Here is a 20,501-nt window from a genome sequence, read left to right as displayed (position 1 = left end):
CGCCGACCTGACGGTGGCTCAACAAGGCCGAGCCTCGCCGGCCACTAGACGAGCTTGGCCTCGCAGATCTAGGCGAGATCGAGCTCACCCGCCGGCGCGATGTCGGCCTCGCCGGGCTAACGACCTCTCGGCGAGGTTGCCGACCATGGCCGAGGCCGTGAACGGCCAAAGAAAAAGAAAGAAAAAAAAGAAGAAGAAAAAAAGAGAGAATAAAATGGAAGAGAGAGAAAAGGTGTTCCTAAATTTTGTTCCGAAACAAGAAACAACTTTTTTTTTTTTGTTTCTTGTTTCCGTTCAGGATATGTTTCGAGAACAAAAATAATTTTTGGAACAAAAACGCAAACAAACGAGTTTTTGTTCCTTTTGTTCCAGGGAACAAAAACACAAAAATTTGTGTTCTTGGGAACATAAACACATTTTAACAAACAGGCCCTAAGTGACTATCTTTAATTTATTGTGAGATTAACAACTTGTTCTAAAATAAATAAATAAATAATTGTTATGAGATTCACTCATTCAAATTTTCTTTGATTTTGTGTTCTTCATCCAAATTTCCTCTCGATTCTTCCGTTGATCCTTTAATTTTCGGCTCTTGCACTTTATTTCTCAAGCAATTTATTTGTTCGTTCTATCGTTTTGATCAAATTAAAAAAAAAAAATCTTTTTCAACCTTGCTCTAAGGAGCTGGCACGCATCATTCATGCACTCACAAGTTGATAAACCATAAACCAAACCTTGTTTAATTTATAATCACCTGTTTGTCAAATTTATTTTAGGGTTCCAATTAGCACCCACTAGTACAAAACAAAACATTATGTCTGACGGGTGACATTTTCCTCTATCCCTTCCTTTTTCTAAGTAAGTATATAAAGATCGAGTAGCGGCTGGTCCATAGGGCAGTACGGAGTTGGTAGACAAGTCATTCGAGGAACAAGATAGAAGAGCTAGAGGAGACCCCGCTCCCTGAATTTGCATCCGAGGAAGCGTGTTCGAAGAAAATTCAATCGATCTTCGCCGGTAATTCCCTTCAATCGACTACAATAGGCTCGATTGCAGCGTTAACTGAGATGCAATGACGAGCTTCAGATGTATAATTCCATCCCTTAGCTCATGGTAGAGCGTTGGGAAGACGCTGAAATGCCAAAACACCATTGTAGTCCCTATCACTTGCTAAACTCGAAGACCCATATGCGACAAGAGTCTCCGATCACTCCCACCGCACCTGCCCGTCCCGGATCGCCATCGCCGGATCTGTCAGTATTATAACTAGAACCTCCCAAAGAGGGGGTTAGCCTGCCTCATGTAGAGGCTGCAGCGTCGGTGGAAGTGGGAGTGGTTTTTGCGGTCCCACCATCGTGTATGTGAGACGCTTCGTTGTTCATGTCACGCCATAGGCCCAGATGGCAGATAATATTTCGCTCTTTCAGGGGCCTTGACCGATATATTACAGTTTAGGGATATTATTCATACATAAAATTATCTAAAATTCAAATCCGGTATTAAAAGGATTTGGAACTCGGTCTATGGGCCAACCACTGAACAGCCAAATTTTTTAACCAACTGATGCGAGTGAGACAATACTTATCACATGACTTCAAGTGTTGCAAATTAAATTCATTCGAGTTATCGTATTAGAAGAATCTCCATATTATAATCTTTCGGGAGATTAAACTTAGTCCATTAATTATTTAGGGATGTTAAAGCTGTACACTACTTAAATTTTTTCATGTCATATTTAAACCCTTCATTTTGGAATGTTTTGGACATCCCTTGTCTATCTGCGAATTCCATCAAACTCTCTTTTTGGAACGGATCTCAACAAGCCATGGTAACTCAGTTTGCCAGGCCAACTATATATCAGTTACCCATGCAACAACAAATGCCGGAAATAGAGAGAGAGGCATGGACAATGTTGCCAATATCTATATAAACCAGCATTTTTCTCCTAAGAGAGAGACTTAAAGCTGGATAGCCCTCCTCAGGATGCTACTGATGCTCACGATCATTCCTAAAGCTGCACTGGCCTAAAGCTGCATAGTCACTCCTATTTTCAGTCTATTTGATCATCCAAAAATATTGGAGATAAATGACCAAAGTAAATCATTAGAGAACGACCTTCTTAAAGCTGTGTAATAACATTAGCTATCATGCATTCACGCGCTTTGCAAAAAGCCTCCAATGGCTCTCTCTTGGGTATTGTGAGTCCTATCCCCTTGGACAAGTCCACTGGCTCTTTGTCAACTCATTCCCATTTGAAGCATTGAATGAGCGCCGCCAAAGCCAAGCTCACCACTCAATTGGCAAGGCCAGCACCGGGACAACTCCTCCTTCCCATCCCAAACAACAACAATCAGTATGCATGATCACCTTCCAATCCCTCGTACCTCTCCGGTTTAAACTTGTGGGATCATCCCACACTTTTGGGTCTCTTTGAATTGCTCACGCATTAACCAAGATCATGATGCCTCGGGGCACGTCAAACCCGCTGACCATGCAATCCTCAACAGACTCATGAGGCACTAGGAACGGCCCTGGCGGAAACAATCGAAGCGCCTCGTTGATGATGTTATGAAGACAAGGCAGCTTGTGGGTGTCAGCTTCGTCAACTAGACGGTCTCAACCAACGACGTCATCTAGTTCTGCTTGAGCTTTTTTCAGGACATCCGGATGATTGAGCAGGAGGGACATGGCCCAATCTATCGTTACCGCGGATGTGTCCGTGCCTGCACTTAACATTGACTGCCGCAAATTGTGTTTAAAAATTAAGTAAGTATATGCTTAGTTCTTTCAAAAATAGATCAAACTAGCTTTCGAAATTGAAGAACCATGATGTTCAAGCGTAAAGAGGCAAATGTAAAAGGAATAGATTCAGTTTATGTAAACTGCAAACTCTATCTGTTTCATGCATCGTGTAGACATAGAAGTATTTCGAATAGCTACTGCCTATCCTCCACGAGTTTTCCTGATCAAATCATTAAACTTGCATAAATTTTCTAATTAGGTCTATTAATTCGAGCTAATGTCAACCTCGGCCAGAGTATGGCGTGGAAAAGATCTTGCCTCCATGGACAAGCCACCATTATAAAAGAAATTTGCCTCCGAACGGCATGACTTTTCTCCATGTCAATTTTCCACGGTGGCTTGTCGATGATGGCAAGTTATTTTAGACTACATACTCTTTTTTTTCTTATTTTCGGTTTTAATTAATATTTAAATGGTTCTATGGTTCGAACAGCTTGAATCCATCGGAGTTGGAAAACATGTGTAAGTTCAAGGAAAAGAAAATGAGGATCCCAGTTAAGCCATTTACTGCACACATGACTAAAGATCCATGGACTTGACTAATTAACATTTTCACACATATTACGTTATGCGAGCTCTTTCTTTCTGACCTTTCTCCTCTTTCATCTCTTTAATGAACAACAATCTAGATAGTGGCTACCATTCAAGAAAGAAAATTTCAGACATGATCCCGGTTCATGTGAATCATTAGATGTGAGCGCAACTCACATGCCCTGTTGGATGAGATAAACCCTACATGAGATCTATGTGATTTAGCATAAGCATTGAATAAAGGGTAAGAAACAAGACCCTATTACTCAAAATAGAAAAGAAAAATAAAACCTTTCAGATGATATACAATACACAAGGACACGATGACTTTATACTTTGTGAAACTGGTTTCGAACTCTATCAAGCAAAGTTCAACATATTTAAATTAATATCCATCATTAGATTTGTGGTATCCAAACAAAACAAGTCATTGTCAACTATCTTAATTCATATAGGTATATGTATACTTCGATTCTAAATTATCTTCCAAGCACAGGGATTAAAGAAAAATCTTTGCTTAGGAAGGAGTCAAATTTTTGTTCACTTCATGGTATACCCATGAAAAACTAAAATTTGCTTGCCTCTCATTTTTTATATAATCAAGATGCTATTTTTAATTATATTAATTTTTTTAATCTTATTTATTGAGTAATTTTATTTTTTAAATGAAGGGTATGAGTCAAATTCAACCGAATCCAATAATTAATAAACATGGCACCGTGTATGCATAAATTAAGTGAATAGAACATGTACATTGATATGGCCTTTGATGATGTCGTCCGAGTAGCCCTCCGACAGCATGGTGTCGATCATCATCTTGCTCTCATCCTCTCGGCCGCCGTCGACATCACTTCTCTTCCTTCTCGACCTGTGCTCGTCTATCATCCCCTGCAAGATTAGATCGGACCCTTGGCCACGTCCACCATCCTCCGCTCCCTCCCCTTGAAGTCCACCACCTTCCTCAGCACTGGCAAGTAATCGCTTGGGTCCGTCCCGCTCAGCTCGAATTCCTCCTCTATCACCTCCGTGAACCGCCTGGCCACCTCGGCGTCGCCTGCGTCGACAGCGGCCCCGGAGTAGCACTTCCCAGAGATCATCCTCATGATGACGTTGAAGGACGGCTCCTGCAGCTTCGACCTCATCGCCACCCTTGTGAAACCGCCGCCCTGGGCAGAGGAGGCCGCCTTGTAGAGGCTCCTCACCAGGAGCCTGACTTCCTCCTGCTGGATGGCGAGGGAGCCGGCGAGACGATGCGGAGAAAGGATCTCGAGGGCTGTGAGGTGGCGGAGGTTGCGCCAGTGGGGACCGTAGGGGGTGGTGCCGATGGTAGTGTTGCCGTAGGCCATGATCTCGCCCGCAAGCATGCAGGGGCGGTTGGCGAGGATGGCGTCATTCCCGGTGAAGCACTCCTCGGCAGCGAACGGGAAGGATACGACCACCACGAACCGAGAGCCAAAGAAGAGGGAAAAAACAGTGCCATAGCGGTCAGAGAGGGACTAGAGGGGCCGGTGGACGGGCTCTTATGTGAGGAGGAGGTGGCCGATGATGGGGAGGGAAGGCGGGGCCGACGGGAGATTTCTCTTGCTGCTTCTCTGCAATTTGAACAGGAAGAGAAGGAAGAGGAAGGGATATGCCGAGAGGATAATACACCCACGCATCCTCCATCGACAACATGGGTTGGAGGCCGCGTTGGGGAGAGAGAAGAGAGAGAGAGAGAATGAGAAGAGAGACGTGAGAGGTTGGAGGCATTAAAGGGTACATGGGGTTAAGCTTTTCACGCTTTCAGAACATTTCTAGGTATTAACTATTAAGTAATGCTGCGCATTATCAAAATTATTAACAGAAAGGTACCCAAAAATCATAAATCTTTTGTATTGGTATCAATTTAATTATAAACATTTTAGTCAAACCAATTTAATTATAAACATTTTAGTCAAACCAATTTAATTCTAAATATTTTCACATTGATACAAATTCAGTACATTTAACTAATTTAAATTGAAAATTATTGACATAGACATCAATCGATCTTCGTAGTAGTTTATATTAAATCACATGCACTTATCGTGTGTCCATGTCAATGAATGATTTTAACAAATATTTTATTAATATTTTTAGTGTAAATTAATTCTAGGCTCTTTTTTATTATTTATTTATTTATTTGTGCATTTACATTAAAAACATATTTAATACATAGCATGTCAGAACGTATCGAAATTCTCTATTTTTTTATAAATGACGTATCGACGTATCGTGCTATGTCGTATCGCATCTCCATGTCAATGCTACATAGACGTCCGAGTGGTTGAGTAGGAGGGATATGGCCCATTCTATTGTTAGATGTTTGTGCCTGCACTTAGCAATATCTGCCGCAAATTGTACTTAAAGAGGCAAATGTAAAAGGAATAGATTCAGTTTAAGTAAGACTCAATAATCAGCCGCTATTATAGTCTTGTTCATGTAAAGTGCAAAATTTACCTATTTTATGTATCATGTAGACATGGAAGTGTTTCAAATAGCTACTATCTGTACTTCATGAGTTTCCCTGATCGAATCATTTAACTTGCGTGGATTTTCTAGTTAGGTCTATCAATCCCCATTCTATCAGTTCGAGCGAATGTCAATCCCTGCCAGAGTATGGCGTGAAAAAGTATCTTGCCTCCATGGGCACGCCACCATTGAACAAAAGTTTGCCTCCGATCGGTAGGGGTGAGCATGGTCCGGGTTGGTCCGGGCCACCCCCTAACCCTAGGACCAACCCGTGTGTCGGTCCTCAATTTTTAAGACTCGAGGACCCCCTATTGAGCTTGGGACCAAAGGACCGGACCGACCCAATGGGTTCGGTCCGGTTCCCGTGTCAACTCGACCGATCGATAATTTTTTTTTTGTCTTATTTTTATACTTCCTAAAAAAGCAAACCTACAAATTCAAATTACACATTCATCAACAATACGGTATTGTGCAACTAAACTATAAAATACTAATACATATTTAACAAATTTAAAATGACACAATAATAGAAATTTCATATCTGCTAACCGCTCATCGAGATATGGGACAAGATGGAAAGTTATTGTAATCATCTATCTTTAATATTTATAACACCATATGCAAAAGCGTTTTCCGATCATGTAGAGTCCACTCAACCAAAAATGAGCTTCGCACCACTTGACTAGCATTTGATCATGTAGAGTCTACTCAACCAAAAAATGAGCTTCACACCACTTGACTAGCAAATCACCGTAGCAACTGGTGTACTACTCTACTCTTCAAAAACTTCTACCATTTGACACAAATTGAAAAGCAAAGGGCAGCTAAAATTCATTAGTAAAATACAATTAAATCATAAAAAGTTCAAAATACTTAATATAAATCATGAATATATAACTTCACATCTTGTTAATTCACTTGAACTTCTAAGCACTTGAAAACAAAACAAACAACACATAATTAATACTTAACAAAAGTTTTAAATTGAAATTACTATTAGTGCTATTGATAAAACATCTCAATATAATATAATATAATAGACATTTTACTTAGGTTTGAATATATAAAAGAATTATAAATAATATAATATAATATACGGGGTTGGTCCAAGGTTGGACCGACCCAAAACTCTTAGGACCGAGGACGAACCCGCATAGTGTTGGTCCCGAAATTTCAGGACCAAGGACCAACCTGGTCCCCCTTGGGAACCGAACCAGACCAGCAGGTTGGGCCGGTCCAGTGGTCGGTCCAGGGTCGACCCTAAACCGCTGCTCACCCCTACCGATCGGTGTGGCTTTTCACCATGTCAATTTTCCACGGTGGCTTGTCGATGGTGGCAAATTATTTTTGACAAAAAAATAACAAAAAGGTCCTAAATTTATTATATTGATACGAATTTAGTCATAAAATTTTTAATTGAAACAGTTTAACCATAAACATTTTTCTCACTTATGTCAATTCAATTAATCTGGCTAATTTAAATTGGAAATTACTGAGGTGGATGTTAGTCATTCTACGTGACACGGTTAGCACTAATGTTAACATTTTAAAATAATTTTTAATTTTGTTGCTTTTTTTGTCCTTTTTTAAAAATTTCATCTTTTTCTTTAATTTTTTTCCTATTCTTTCTCCTTTGCTTTGTGGCCGATCTCAGCCACAATCAAGGGTTGGTGAGGACATTGCAGCCCTCGCCAACCACAGGCGAGGGTCACCCTCGCCCAAGCCATGACACACTTGTGGGCCCTCGGCTGTGGTTGATTGCTGGCCATGGCTGATACAGCCAAAGGGCAAAGGAGAAAGAACAAGAAAAAAAAAAAAAGGAAAAATAAGAAAAAAAATTAATAAATAATTTAAAAATAGAAAAAGAAATATTAAAAAATTATTTAAAAATGTCAACGTCGTCTTGGCTGTGTCACGTAGGATGGTCGGTAGCACGTTAGCAATTTTGAATCAAAATTGGCCAAATTGATTAAATTGATACCAATACAAAAAGATTTAGGATTAAATTTGTCAAATTGAAAAGTTTAAGATTAAATTGGTACAAATGTAATAGGTTTAAGACTTGTATGTACTTGTTTCTATTTTAAACGACATACTTTTCTATCGTTTGAGCGGCTTGAATCCATTGGAGTTGGATAACATGCGAAAGTTCAAGGAAAAGAAAATGAGAATTCTACTTAAGCCATTCACTGCACACATGACCAAAGATCCATGGACTCGTGTAACTGATATTTTAATGCACATTACCTTATATGAGCTCTTTCTTTCTAACCTTTCTCCTCCTTCATCTTTTTAATGAACAACAATCTACATAGCGGCTAACATTCAAGAATGAAAAAATTCAAGCTTAATCCCGTTACACGTGAGTCATTAGATGTGAGCCCCACTCACATGTACCGTTGGATGAAATAGATTTCACATGAGATCCAATGATATAGCATTAGCATTGGGTTCGCATCAATTTGAGTCATATAATAATGGCTAAGAAAAAAGACCCTATTACTTGAAATAGAAAAGTTAAATAAGACCTTTAAGAGAATATACAATACAAAAGGAGGAAATTCCTCGGTACCCTGTGAAACCGGTTTCAAACTCTATGGAGCAAAGTAAAATATATTTAAAGTAATATAGATCGTTAGATTTTTGGTATCCAAAGAAAACAAGTCATTGCCAACGATCCTGATTCATATAGGTATATGTATAATTTGACCCTTAACAATCTTTCAAGCACAAGGATTTAAGAACAATCTTTGCCTTGGAAGGAGTCAATTTTTTGTCCATTTCAGGGTATCCCCATGATAAACTAAAATTTGCTTGCCTTTACATGCGTAAAGAATCACATACCCCCAGTCGTAAAGAATCAATAAACATAGCACTATTCATGTGTAAGTGAAGTCAATAGAGCATGTGTTATACACGTACCAGGATATGGCCTTTGATGATGTCGTCCAAGTAGCCCTCCGACAGCATAGAATCGATCATCGTCTTGCTCTCCACCTATCGGCCACCGTCGCTTTTCTTCGTTCTCAACCTGAGTTCATCTATCATCCCCTGCAAGATCACATTGCACCTCTTGGCCGCGTCCACCATCCTCCGCTTCCTCCCCTTGAAGTTTGCCACCTTCCTTGGCACTAGCAAGAAATCAGCCGGGTCTGTCCCGCTCAGCTCAAATTCCTCCTTTATCACCTCCTTGAACCGCCTGGCCACCTTGGCGTCGCCCGCATTGACGGCGACCCTGGAGTAGCGCTTCCCAGAGATCATCCTCATGATGATGTTGAAGGACAATTCCTGCAGCCTCGATCGCATCTTTACCCTTGTGAAACCGCTGCTCCATGTGGAGGAGGCCGCCTCGTAAAGGTTCCTCACGAGGATTCCGACTTCCTCCTGTCAACCGGCAAGGGAGCCGGCAAGGTGGTGCGGCGAAAGGATCTCGAGGGCCGTGAAGCAACAAAGGATGCACCATTGGGGGCCGTGGGGGCGGTGCCGATGGTGGTGCTGTCGTAGGCCATGATCTTGCCCGTGAACATGTGGGGTGGTTGGCGAGGATGACATCGTTCCTAGTGAAGCACTCCTCTGCCGCGGACGGCGAGGATACGACAATGACAGGCTGAGAACTAAAGGAGAGGGAAAAGACAGGGCTGTGGCGGTTGGAGAGGGATTAGAGGATCTGGTGGATAGGCTCTTCTATGAGGAGGAGGTGGCTGATGATAGGGAGTGAAGGTGGGGCCGGCGGGAGGTTTCTCTTGTTGCTTCTCTGCAATTTGAACAGGAAGAGAAGGAAGAGGAAGGAGGATGCCAAGAGGATGAACACCCACACGTCTTCCATCAATAATATGTGATGGAGGCCAACGTTGTGGAGAAAGATCCAGAGCTAGAGAGAGAGAATGGGGAGAGATGTAAGCGGGAAGAGGTTTTATAGGTCGGCTCTAACTTTTTGTGCTAGAAAGTTACTAAATAAGTTTCAGGCCTATTGTAACTATTGTGGAAAAACATCAATCAAAGATGTATCAATCTAAGAACAAATAGCAAAGGATGAAAGAAAATCGAAATTACACGAGACCCAAAATTTACATGGAATTCCCAAAACAGAAAAAGCACAGAGAGAGAAAGGGATTTCACTATCTTCAGAAAAGCACACAAAAGCACAATTCTAAAAGCTCTAAAAATCACTTGGTGAGCCACAAGATCTAAATATCCAACAAGAAGATAGGAAAAAACAAAACATGAAATAATATAGAGGCTAGGGTTAGAGATGTGTTATAAATACATTCCTTTTACAATTTCCCTTCAAAATTCCTAAAATAAAAGGTACATGGTATAAAATACTCTTATCTCTTAATTTGAAAGCCAAAACTCAACAAATCTCTACCTTGACTTCAAATCTACAAAAGAGCATTATGCCAGACATTACAAGACCTCTTTCCGTCATCACCAAAAGTGACCATACAAAGCCACCCCAAAGCGGCGGAATCGACGATGCACACCCCTAAGCCTACATGAGCATACTCAATGTAGGAAACAAGGGATGAAACGCCACCAACTCCACCTAAGGAACTCAAATGGAAAAAACGCAGATCAAGTCCAAGCAATGCTTGAACTTGATTAAAGGAACTAGTTTAGTCAACATATATGTCGGATTATCCACTATAAACACTTTTTTCATTGTAACCGTGCCCTTAGTAACCTTATCACGTACAAAGTAATACCATATGTCGATATGTTTTGTCTTCTTATGATATATCATGTTCATGGTCAACTGGATTGTATTTTGATTTTTGCAAAAGATAATGGAGGCTCCCTCTTACTTCACACCAATTTCTGTAACCAAACACTTCAACAAAGAGCTTCATTTACCACTTCCGCTGCTGCCATGTATTTTCCTTCGATGGTAGACAAAACAATTGTTTTATGCAAAATTGCTCTCCAACTAATTACGGAACCACCAAGCGTAAGAACATAACTTGTCAAAGATCTCCTTCTGTCAAGATCGCTTGCATAGTCAAAATCAACGAAGCCAACAACCAAATGTCCTATGTCACAACCTCTAGTAAAGACCAAACCCACATATGAGGTATCTCAAATGTACCGAAGAATTCATTTCACAACTTACCAACAAGCTTTACTCGGATGTGCCATATACCTACTCACAACACTAATAGCCTATGAAATATCCGGATAAGTACAAACCATAGCATATGTGAAACTACCCACGGCACTAGAATATAAAACTCGAGACATCTCATCTTTCTGTTCTTTAGTTTTTAGATGACAAAGAAGCAAAAGGCATTAAATGGGACGCCAAAGAAGTACTTACCAGTTTAGCATTCTTCATGCCAGGCGCTCAAGCATTTTCTCAATATACTTCTTTTACAAGAGGTATAGGGTCTGTTTAGTAACGCTTCCGTTTCGAGAAACAATTTCTTTTCAAAAATAGTCTTTTTCTATTTCTATTCCCCGGAATAATTTCCAAATAAAAGAATGTGTTTGGTAACTATACAAAATTTCTATTCTCAGAATGGAAAAAGAATAGTAATATATTTGGTATGATCCATAAAATTTCTATTTCCTTTAATTTTTTAAGATTTTTTTCTTTTTGTCTTTTCTTATTCTTCCTTGCCAATCCAAAGAACCGTCAATCGACAGCCGATGACTACCGCCCACCCGCCAATGACAGCGGTCGGCAAAGGTGGTCAACCGGCGATGGCGGGCTATTACGGCGGTAGGCAGTTGATGGTCAACCAACGAGCGGCTGCAATGGTAGGTAGTTGGTTAGTCGACCATCGACAATAGCAATCAGTGGTCGGCCGACGGCCAATGGCAGTGGCCGAACAGCAAGGGGCAATGATGAGGGGCGAGGGGTAGCAAGGAAGAGAAAAGAAAAAAAAAGAAAAAAATTACTTATTTCTAGAAATTGTTCCGGGAAACAAGAAACTACTTTTTTTCCACTTCTTGTTTCTATTTCAAATCTATTCTCTGGCTACATTTTCTATTTCAAATTATACAAAAATTAATTGAGGTTACCAAATGAATTTATGTTCTTTTTTTGTTCCGGGGAACAAAAGATTAGAAATTAGGAGAAATAGAAACATTACTAAATAAGGCCATAACTTCCCAACCTGTCTGTCTTTATGAATTTCCATATCTAAAATTTTCTTGGTAGCTTCAAAATCTTTCATCTCAAATTTCCAGCTAAGTTACCTCTTCGAATTTTGTATCTCTAATATGTTTTTCGTTGAAATAAGCATGTCATCCACATATAATAATAAATAAATAAAAGAACCATCATACAGTCTCTTATAGGACATACAACTGTCATGTCCACTGTAACACAAACAACAAACAAATGGAACTATGTTTCACAGTTAGAGAGAACACTTCATTGAAATTGATCCTCCCCTTCTAACTAAAACCCTTCACTATTAAACGTGCCTTAAATCTTTAATCTTCACATTACCTATTTTCTTTTGAAGATCCATTTGCATCCAACAGCTCTTTTGCCTTCAGGCAATTTCATAAGATCCCAAGTTTGATTCTTATGAAGAGACCCCATCTCTCCATTCATCACAAGAAGTAATTTCTCAGATTTAGAACAAATAGTAACTTCGTGGGATGTAAAAGGTTCTTCAATACCAAACTCTTCAACAACTGTAAAAGCATATGCTATCAAATCAACAAAACCATTCTTTCGGAGAGGCTTATTTTGTCATTTAGCCTTCCTTGTAGCCAAACTTTGAGACTGCTCAATTTCTTATACTTCTTCTATGATAGAATCTAAATCTTGTTGCTCTTTGTTACTTTCTGACTAAGCAAGAACATCTACAACTATTTTCTATGGATCCTCTACATGAAGTTCCACATCTTTCCGAACATTCTCCTCATGAATACCTGTAAACTCAGTAACAACCTTATTTTTTCAATTATAGGATTTTCATCAAAGGTAAGATCCTTACTAATTATAAACTTTGATGATTGAGGGTCAGAACACCGTAACTATATCATTTAACCTTATCTGCTTAACCAACAAAAAACACTTCTTGACCCTAAATTTAAACTTACCCTCTTTTATATGATAATAAGCAGGACATCCAAATATTTTTGAATCAGAATAATCAGAAGGTTTACTTGACCATTCCTCCTTAGGAGTCTTACATTCAATTGCAGTTGAAGGAGTACAATTCATTGAATAACATGCCATGTTCGCTTCAGCCCAAAAATCTTTCCCAAGTTTAGTATCAGAGAGCATAAATCTAGCTCTCTATAAAAGTGTCCAATTCATGCGCTCTACTACCCCTGTGTACTTGACTGTTCGATGTTGAACAATCCCCAAATCTTCACAATACGTGTTGAAATCACCTCTGCAAAACTCAAGACAATTGTCTATTCTGAGATGCTTTATCTTCTTTCCAGTTTGATTTTTTATTAACTTCTTCCACTTTTTAAATATATCAAAAATGTCACTTTTACGCTTCAATATATAAATCTAAACTTTCCTAGAAAAATCATCAATAAATGTTAGAAGATAAATTGCACCACTCTTAGATGTTATCTATGTTGATCCCCACAAATCGGATTGAATATAGTCAACTATGCCCTTTGTCAAGTGCACCACAGTACTGAAACTAACTCTACGCTGCTTTCCGAAAATGCAATATTCACAAAAGTCAAGTGAGACTATATGATCCTCACAAAATAAACCATGTTTACTCAAGATAGTCATTCTTCTTTCGCTCATGTGGCCTAGCCGTATATGCCACAACATTGATTTTTCAGAATCTAAAAAAGATGATATATTTAAAGAACCCACAATGATACTTCTTTGCATAATGTAAAGATTTTTCTTTTTGTTATCTCTCATCATAATCAAGGAGCTACTTGAAATTTTCAAAACTCCACCTTCACCTGTGTACATGCATCCAATACAATCTAAAGTGCTCAATGAAATAATGTTTTTCTTCAAATCTAGGATGTGCCTAATGTTTGCCAAAAATTCTTACTACATTATCATGGCATTTAATATGCACCATACAAATACCTACAATCCTACAAACTGTATTGTCACCCATCAAAATTGAACCACTATTGATTTTCCCATATGTGTGGAACCAATTTCTATGTGGACATAAGTGATATCAACATGCTGAATCCAAAATCCATGCATCATCGACATGACAATTTGAAGACAACAGTAAGAATATTGTCTGCATTAGCAAACTCATTATTTTTCATCAAGCTAGCCAAATCAGAATTCTCCATCAACTTTTTCCCTTTAGCTTTAAGCACTGGATACTCACTTTTGTAGTGTCCGAATTTGTGACAATAGTGATATTCTACTTTATTCTTATTTTTGCCTGATTTAGATTTTGAACGCCCTTTTAATATTATCGCATCTATCATGATGATTCGACCTTCCCCTAACAACTAAGCCATTAGTTTAATCATCGCTACTACTCGCATTCAATTTTGTACACATCTCCATGGAATTCAACGAGGTTTTCACATCCTCAAAAGTTATGGATTTATTCCATACAGCATAAAATACACAAAATTCTCATACGAGCTCCGCAGTGAACATAAGACAAGTAGGGCTTAATCTTCATCATCTAACTTCAAATCTAGATTTTTCATATCCATAACGATTTTATTAAATTCATCTAGATGTTCTTGGATAGGAGTATCTTCTTGCATCTTTAGCATGTAGTGACGATGTTTCAAAAATAATCTTGTCGTAAGAGATTTCTTAATGTAAAGGTTCTCAAGCTTATTCCATAATCCCAAAGCCGTTTCTTCATCCATGACTTTGTGAAGCAACTTATCTGACAACGACAATTGGATAGTGCTATGCACCTTTTCTTCCATCTCCTCAGTCTCAATTGTAGTCATATCGTCAGATTAATTTCCATCCAAGGCTCTAACTGAACCTTCTCAACGCAACAACGCCTTAATCTTGATCCCTCATAGCCCAAACTTGTTTTGGCCATTGAATGGTGCCACTTTGAACTTGATAGATGCCATCTAAAAAAAAAAAAACAAAACAAAACAAAATTTCTTCGCTCTAACATCAATTTGTTGCGAAAATATGCCAATCAAAGATATACCAATCTAAGAAGAAGTAGCAAAGGATGAAAGAAAATTACAATCACAGAAGACACAAGATCTATGTGAAAAATCCAAAATGGGAAAAACCACGAGGAGAGAGAGGGATTTCACTATCTTCTAAAATGCGCACGAAAGTACAATTCAAAAAACTCTAAAAACCATTTAGTAAGCCACAAGATCTAAATATCTAACAAGAAGACAGAAAAAAAAAAACAAAACAAGAAATAATATAGAGACTAGGGTTGGAGATGTGTTATTAAACATATTCCTTTTATAGTTTCCTTTAAAAATTCCTAAAATAAAATGTGCATGATCTAAAATACTCTTATCTCTTGATTTGAATGTCAAAACTCAATAATAACTGTGTTAATTCAATTATAAACATTTTCTTATGCCAATTTAGTCCTAAAATTTTTTATATTTATACCAATTCAGTCCATCTAGCCAATTTTGATTGGCCTGCAAACGAAAATGTTGATGTGGTAATTTTTTAAATTTCTAATTTTTTTTCAAATGCTTTTTATTAATTTTTTATTCCTTCTTTTCTTTTTTCTTTTTTTTCCCTCACAGTGGCCGGCGATGGAAAAAACAAAAGATAAAAAGAAAAATAAAATAAATAATTTAAAAAAATACGAAATAAAAAAATGTTAGAAAAGCATTGACCGGATGGTTGACTCCGACTAACGTCCAAGTCAATGCCAAAAAAAAATAAAAATAAAAATGGTGTACAAAACTCTACATTGCCTCTATCCATTTTTATCTCTGCTCTACATTCATTGCTTATGACTACAATAATGTGGCCCAGAAACATTATGTACCAAAAAAGGAAAGAACTTTAACCCTAACTTCAAAACTAAGTGCAATATGGGTTTATTTATTCTTTCTCATTGTCCTATTATGTTTCCAGTATTGTCTGTTCATGTGTGATTGCTTTCTTTTGAACAAGCAAAAGCAAATGGGGGCATCGTTTGGAATTTTTAATTTGGACCCCTTTAGGAAATATATATAGAATAATACGATACCATCTTATTGGATATTAAATGTGGCCTACTAGATCAAACTATCAACCCAATTTGCCATATTACCGAACATATCATTATTCGAATTTTATTTTATTTTTTTATAAAACTCTAGTTTTACTTTTTTGTGGATAATATTATTGCGGATGCATGGGCTGTCTTGGACCATGGGAATTTTTTTATCAGAAGAAAAAAAGAAGGAGAAATGACCTACGCTAGATGATGTGTGCCTACGTGTGCTGTACACCACATGGCTTAACTAACTACACAAAAGACAAAATATTATGAATCATTCGTTTCGTGTGATTTCCCAGGCTGCTCATGATGAGAAAAAAAAAATTGAAATTTAGGGGCATTCATTCAAAGATAATGTTTTGTTACCTTGTGGTAGGGGTATACAAAATAGACTATTCGAATTAAAAACCACCCAGATCAAACCAAATCTGTTTGGTTCTCAGAAGTGTTGGTCCAGTTTCCGATTTCAGGAGTGGAGCTTGATGGAATGCCGGGTCGAGGCAAATACCCAAGTTGGAGTGATGGATTTTCCTCATTGAGATCTAGATTGAGCGCAAGCTACAATTCACTATAGTCAAAGGGATCTTGTGACATTGGTCCTCGATGATGAAACTGGATCTTGTGAAGATGTTTGTAACATGGAATTGTTCATGTCAACTTGCATGTCAATTCCGTAGTATCTTCCTAAGCAAATATCAATCGCCCTTTGGTTGCGCGATATCCATCATAATGATCCCACGAAACATATGCTTATGATAGAATGACTTGGCACTATATCCTTTGCATTTCTCAATATCGTCGAGGGTAGGCTGACATTCTAGAAAAATGAGTTGTAAAAATCTCATTTGGAACATATTGGGGTTCATATGTGGTTACTCCAACATCTACTCGAGTTTTACACATATCTCTATCGGGCTTCACAAATAACCACAACTAGTAGAATAAAACAACTGTATGGAGTTTTGGGTCAGGCCAGCATGCCTTGAGTTGTGCCTGGAAAATATTTCTCCATGCTGCCAATTGCATTTGCCCAAAATATGTGTTTTCCTTTTTCTTGGATGAGAGAGGCATCATGGCTATGGGCAACTCAATGGCAATGATATAGATATTAAACAAATAAAACCATTTGAGTTTTTCTGGGAATTTCTCATCTGAGGAGATAGATAGAGGATTAATGAATGGATAGTTTGGATGTAACTTGTTTGGTCAAAGAATAAGTCCCCCATAATCACTGAAAATCTCAAAATGATATCCTAAAATTTCAAATTTAGGAATTTGTATGAGGATATCCCAACCGGTAATGATATCTTTGTCTAGTGAACTAGAGCCAAGGATTTTGATAGTGGCTGAATATTGGGGAAAGAACTATATGGGTTTGCTCCAAACTCTTGTAGCAAAGGTATCTCTAGAAATATATGAAGTCCAATATTTTTCTAAAAGTATCTTTGTTTCAAGAATAGAAGCACTAGCTCCACTATCAATGAGGGCAATGATAGAAATAGGCTTGTCACATTTGGATAGATATATTTAAATAACAACATACGGGAGAATAGAAAGAGTGTATGCACAAAGATCTTCGATTGTGGGTGGTACGCAGTTTCCAGAGAAAAGATGAAAATTCCTTCTTCAAATTCTTCAGACAAACTTCAATATCACTGGTTTGTGACCATGTTTGAATGGCACACACAGTATGTTTGGTGGGTTCATCTTTTAGGGAAAATACTGATTCAACATCATCCTAGAGTGACACTCGAATTTCCTTGTCTATTTTCTGAATCAAATGAGAATTTCTTCCCCTAGCTTTTGGACAGTTTTTTGCAAAATGACCTTTTTTTTTATTGCAAATGTAGTATCTAGCAAATTTTCTACGCTTTCCAGAAGGACCTTATTTAGAGCGTCTTCTCCATAAGAGTCCCCATTTATGCCTTCTTTTTGTGTGGTCTATATGGTATTGTATGAAATGTATCCATTTCTTGCATCGATCCTCGCGTGAAGGATCATCACAAGAGTCTTTCTTTGAACATTTGATTTTTAACTCAAGTTTTTGGCAAGCTCAGTCAAGTTCATTGTCACTCTAAAGATAACTCTTAAAAGCCTTTCTACGGATGCAGAGATCATAAAGCGCAAGATGTATCTCCTGCTAGAGTTCCCCAATGAGAACATCACTAACACCCTTCTGTTTAGCCTAAAGGGATCTTTCCATTGGATCAACTATATGTACTTTTTTTATTGTTTCTTAAAAAAAAAAGAAAAAAGTAACCATCTTTTTTTTCCTAATTTCTTCATAACATATAGCATTAAGTAGTGGAATAAAAATTTATCGGTTCCATTAAATCGGACCAGACTAGAAACCGATCACTCTCACCTTGTGGCAATCGATTATGGAAAGAAGAGTTTGAAGAAGCTTGTCTAACTAGGTCAGAAGGTCAAAACGCAAGTTAGTACTGTCAAATGGGTGGGTCAGATCGGGTAAAAAATGGTATGACCCATATTAATCCATTTAATCCGTTTTGACCCATTTTCATGGGAATAGGAACACTAGAAGTGCTAAAAGTGTTGTGCAACGCTCATTTTAGCGCCAAAAGTTTTCGTGAGCTTACTTAAGTGCCAAATCAGAGAAAAAATGATCACTTAAATGCCAACGGTGAGAAATTCTAGTCAAATTGATGATGTGGCATTTATAATTAAATTATAATATAACTTGACAAGTTTTTTAAAACTCTAGTCCATGTAGCATGCTTGGCATTGAATTGACTACTTTTTAATAACGATTAGCACTGAAATGATCACTTTAAATAAAATTTGACATTCAAATGATCATTATTTTCAACTTTTAGATGATGCATTTAGGGATTATATACTGAGCAAGTCACGTAGGACTAAAAAATTAATAAAATATAGCCACGTTAGATTTGTGGCAACCCAAATTGGAATTGGCACTTAAGTGATTGTTTTTTCAAAAAGTAGTGCTTAAGTGATCCGAAAAAAAAAAAAAACTCCTTATACTAAACTGAGCGCCGTACACGACTTTTGGCACTTCTAATGTACTTATCCCCATTTTCATATAATGTAAATTTAATGACTCATACTCATACCCAATCCATACCCGACCTAACTCGACCCTTATTATCAAAACACATTAATATTCTAGAAAAATCCATGCCTACCTATTTAACCAATTTTAGGCTCTTCTCGTGTATATGTTACTTTGATAAAAACTTCATATTGAATTAAAAAGCAAGTTAAACAATAAAAAAAATAATAAATAAAAAAATTGCAAAAACTATAAATTGAAATACTTGTAAAGAGCTTAGAGCTCAAAATATGGGTTCTATACCATGTTGTGACTTTTCTAATAGGTTATAAATGGGTTAAAGAAAAAAATTGAAGAAATTGACAAATTTTAAACTCATTCTGTAATTATCCTCCTTTTTGACTATTTAGACTCTAGGGCAATGACTTTGAGGGGGTTTTTTTTTTATCAATTAATGACTTTGAAATTGATCGATTCATACATAAACAAAAATAATGTTTAGATAATTTACAAATCGAGCTAAAAAATAAAGGAGATTGGATATAATCGCTACTCAAGAATGTTTCAACGTGGGGATATCGCATACTTTTCCAACAAACTAATATAAAACATAAAAATTAAAAAAAAAAAGAAATTGAAAATTAGAAATCCAATTTCTTGAAAAATGAAAATAAAAAATCTTCATCTTTTTCCCATTTAGAACATCAACCGCAATCCCTCTTTCTCTCTCTTTGAAAAAAAAAATTGGTGTAAGGTAATTATATTAAGCTTTAACCAAAATTTACAAATAAACGGCACCAAAACATACACTCATAATGAGCAAAGGCATAATGAGTGGAAGGGTGCCGAAAGAAGAAAACGGAGAGCCAACAAGGCACAAGCTACACGGCACAGTCAGCACAACGATGGCCACATCCGAAGAAGGACCAAACAAAAGAAGGCGACCAGCCAGCCAAACAATAGTAACCCAAGCCCAAAAGCCCCACACAAAAGCGTCGCCACCCATAAACAGCAACGAACGAGACAAAAACGGCAGGAACAGGGCCAACATCGAAGCACAGCAGCGGACCATCCTACAGCACAACTCCCACTAACGGAAATACTACAGAAGCGCCGGAGTAGAAAGGAAGATGTAGGGGTCAATCCCCCAGCTACGTTGAAGCCTCCTGTTTCTTGGATTGTCCTCTACATTTGTGAAGGTCAACACCTTATCCTTAACCACCTTTGAAAAAAAAAAAATTACTCTCTCTCTACTGCAAAAAATAAATAAATAAATAAAATGAAGGCGACCACCAAAAGAAGGACCTAGCCTGAGCTAAGCAGGCCTCTGATCCACTCCCTCTCCCCCTCTGACCGCTTCACACACCGCCATCCTCCGTTGCCTCCTCCTCCTCCACCTTCGCATCCAGCACCTCTGCCACCCTCTTCTTCTATAGATCCTCCCCCCCACTCAAAGTGCGTCAACCTCCACTCCCCCACGAAGCCCCTTCCTTCCATCCACTTCTCCCTCAACC

The 20,501-nt window shown here is 38.0% G+C and overlaps 1 protein-coding gene across 1 annotated transcript; it reads right to left on the bottom strand.

Annotated features, from left to right (window-relative positions):
- Window positions 1-4,229: 4,229 nt before the first annotated feature.
- On the bottom strand, window positions 4,230-4,679 carry LOC108957241 (isoflavone 3'-hydroxylase-like). Its single transcript, XM_018867565.1, has one exon. The coding sequence runs from the start codon at window positions 4,677-4,679 to the stop codon at window positions 4,230-4,232; it is 450 nt and encodes a 149-aa protein (XP_018723110.1).
- Window positions 4,680-20,501: the final 15,822 nt, after the last annotated feature.

This window comes from Eucalyptus grandis, chromosome 8 (genome assembly GCF_016545825.1).
Source record: "Eucalyptus grandis isolate ANBG69807.140 chromosome 8, ASM1654582v1, whole genome shotgun sequence".
NCBI classification, from domain to species: Eukaryota; Viridiplantae; Streptophyta; class Magnoliopsida; order Myrtales; family Myrtaceae; genus Eucalyptus; species Eucalyptus grandis.
This window is presented reverse-complemented; position numbering and strand designations above follow the sequence as displayed.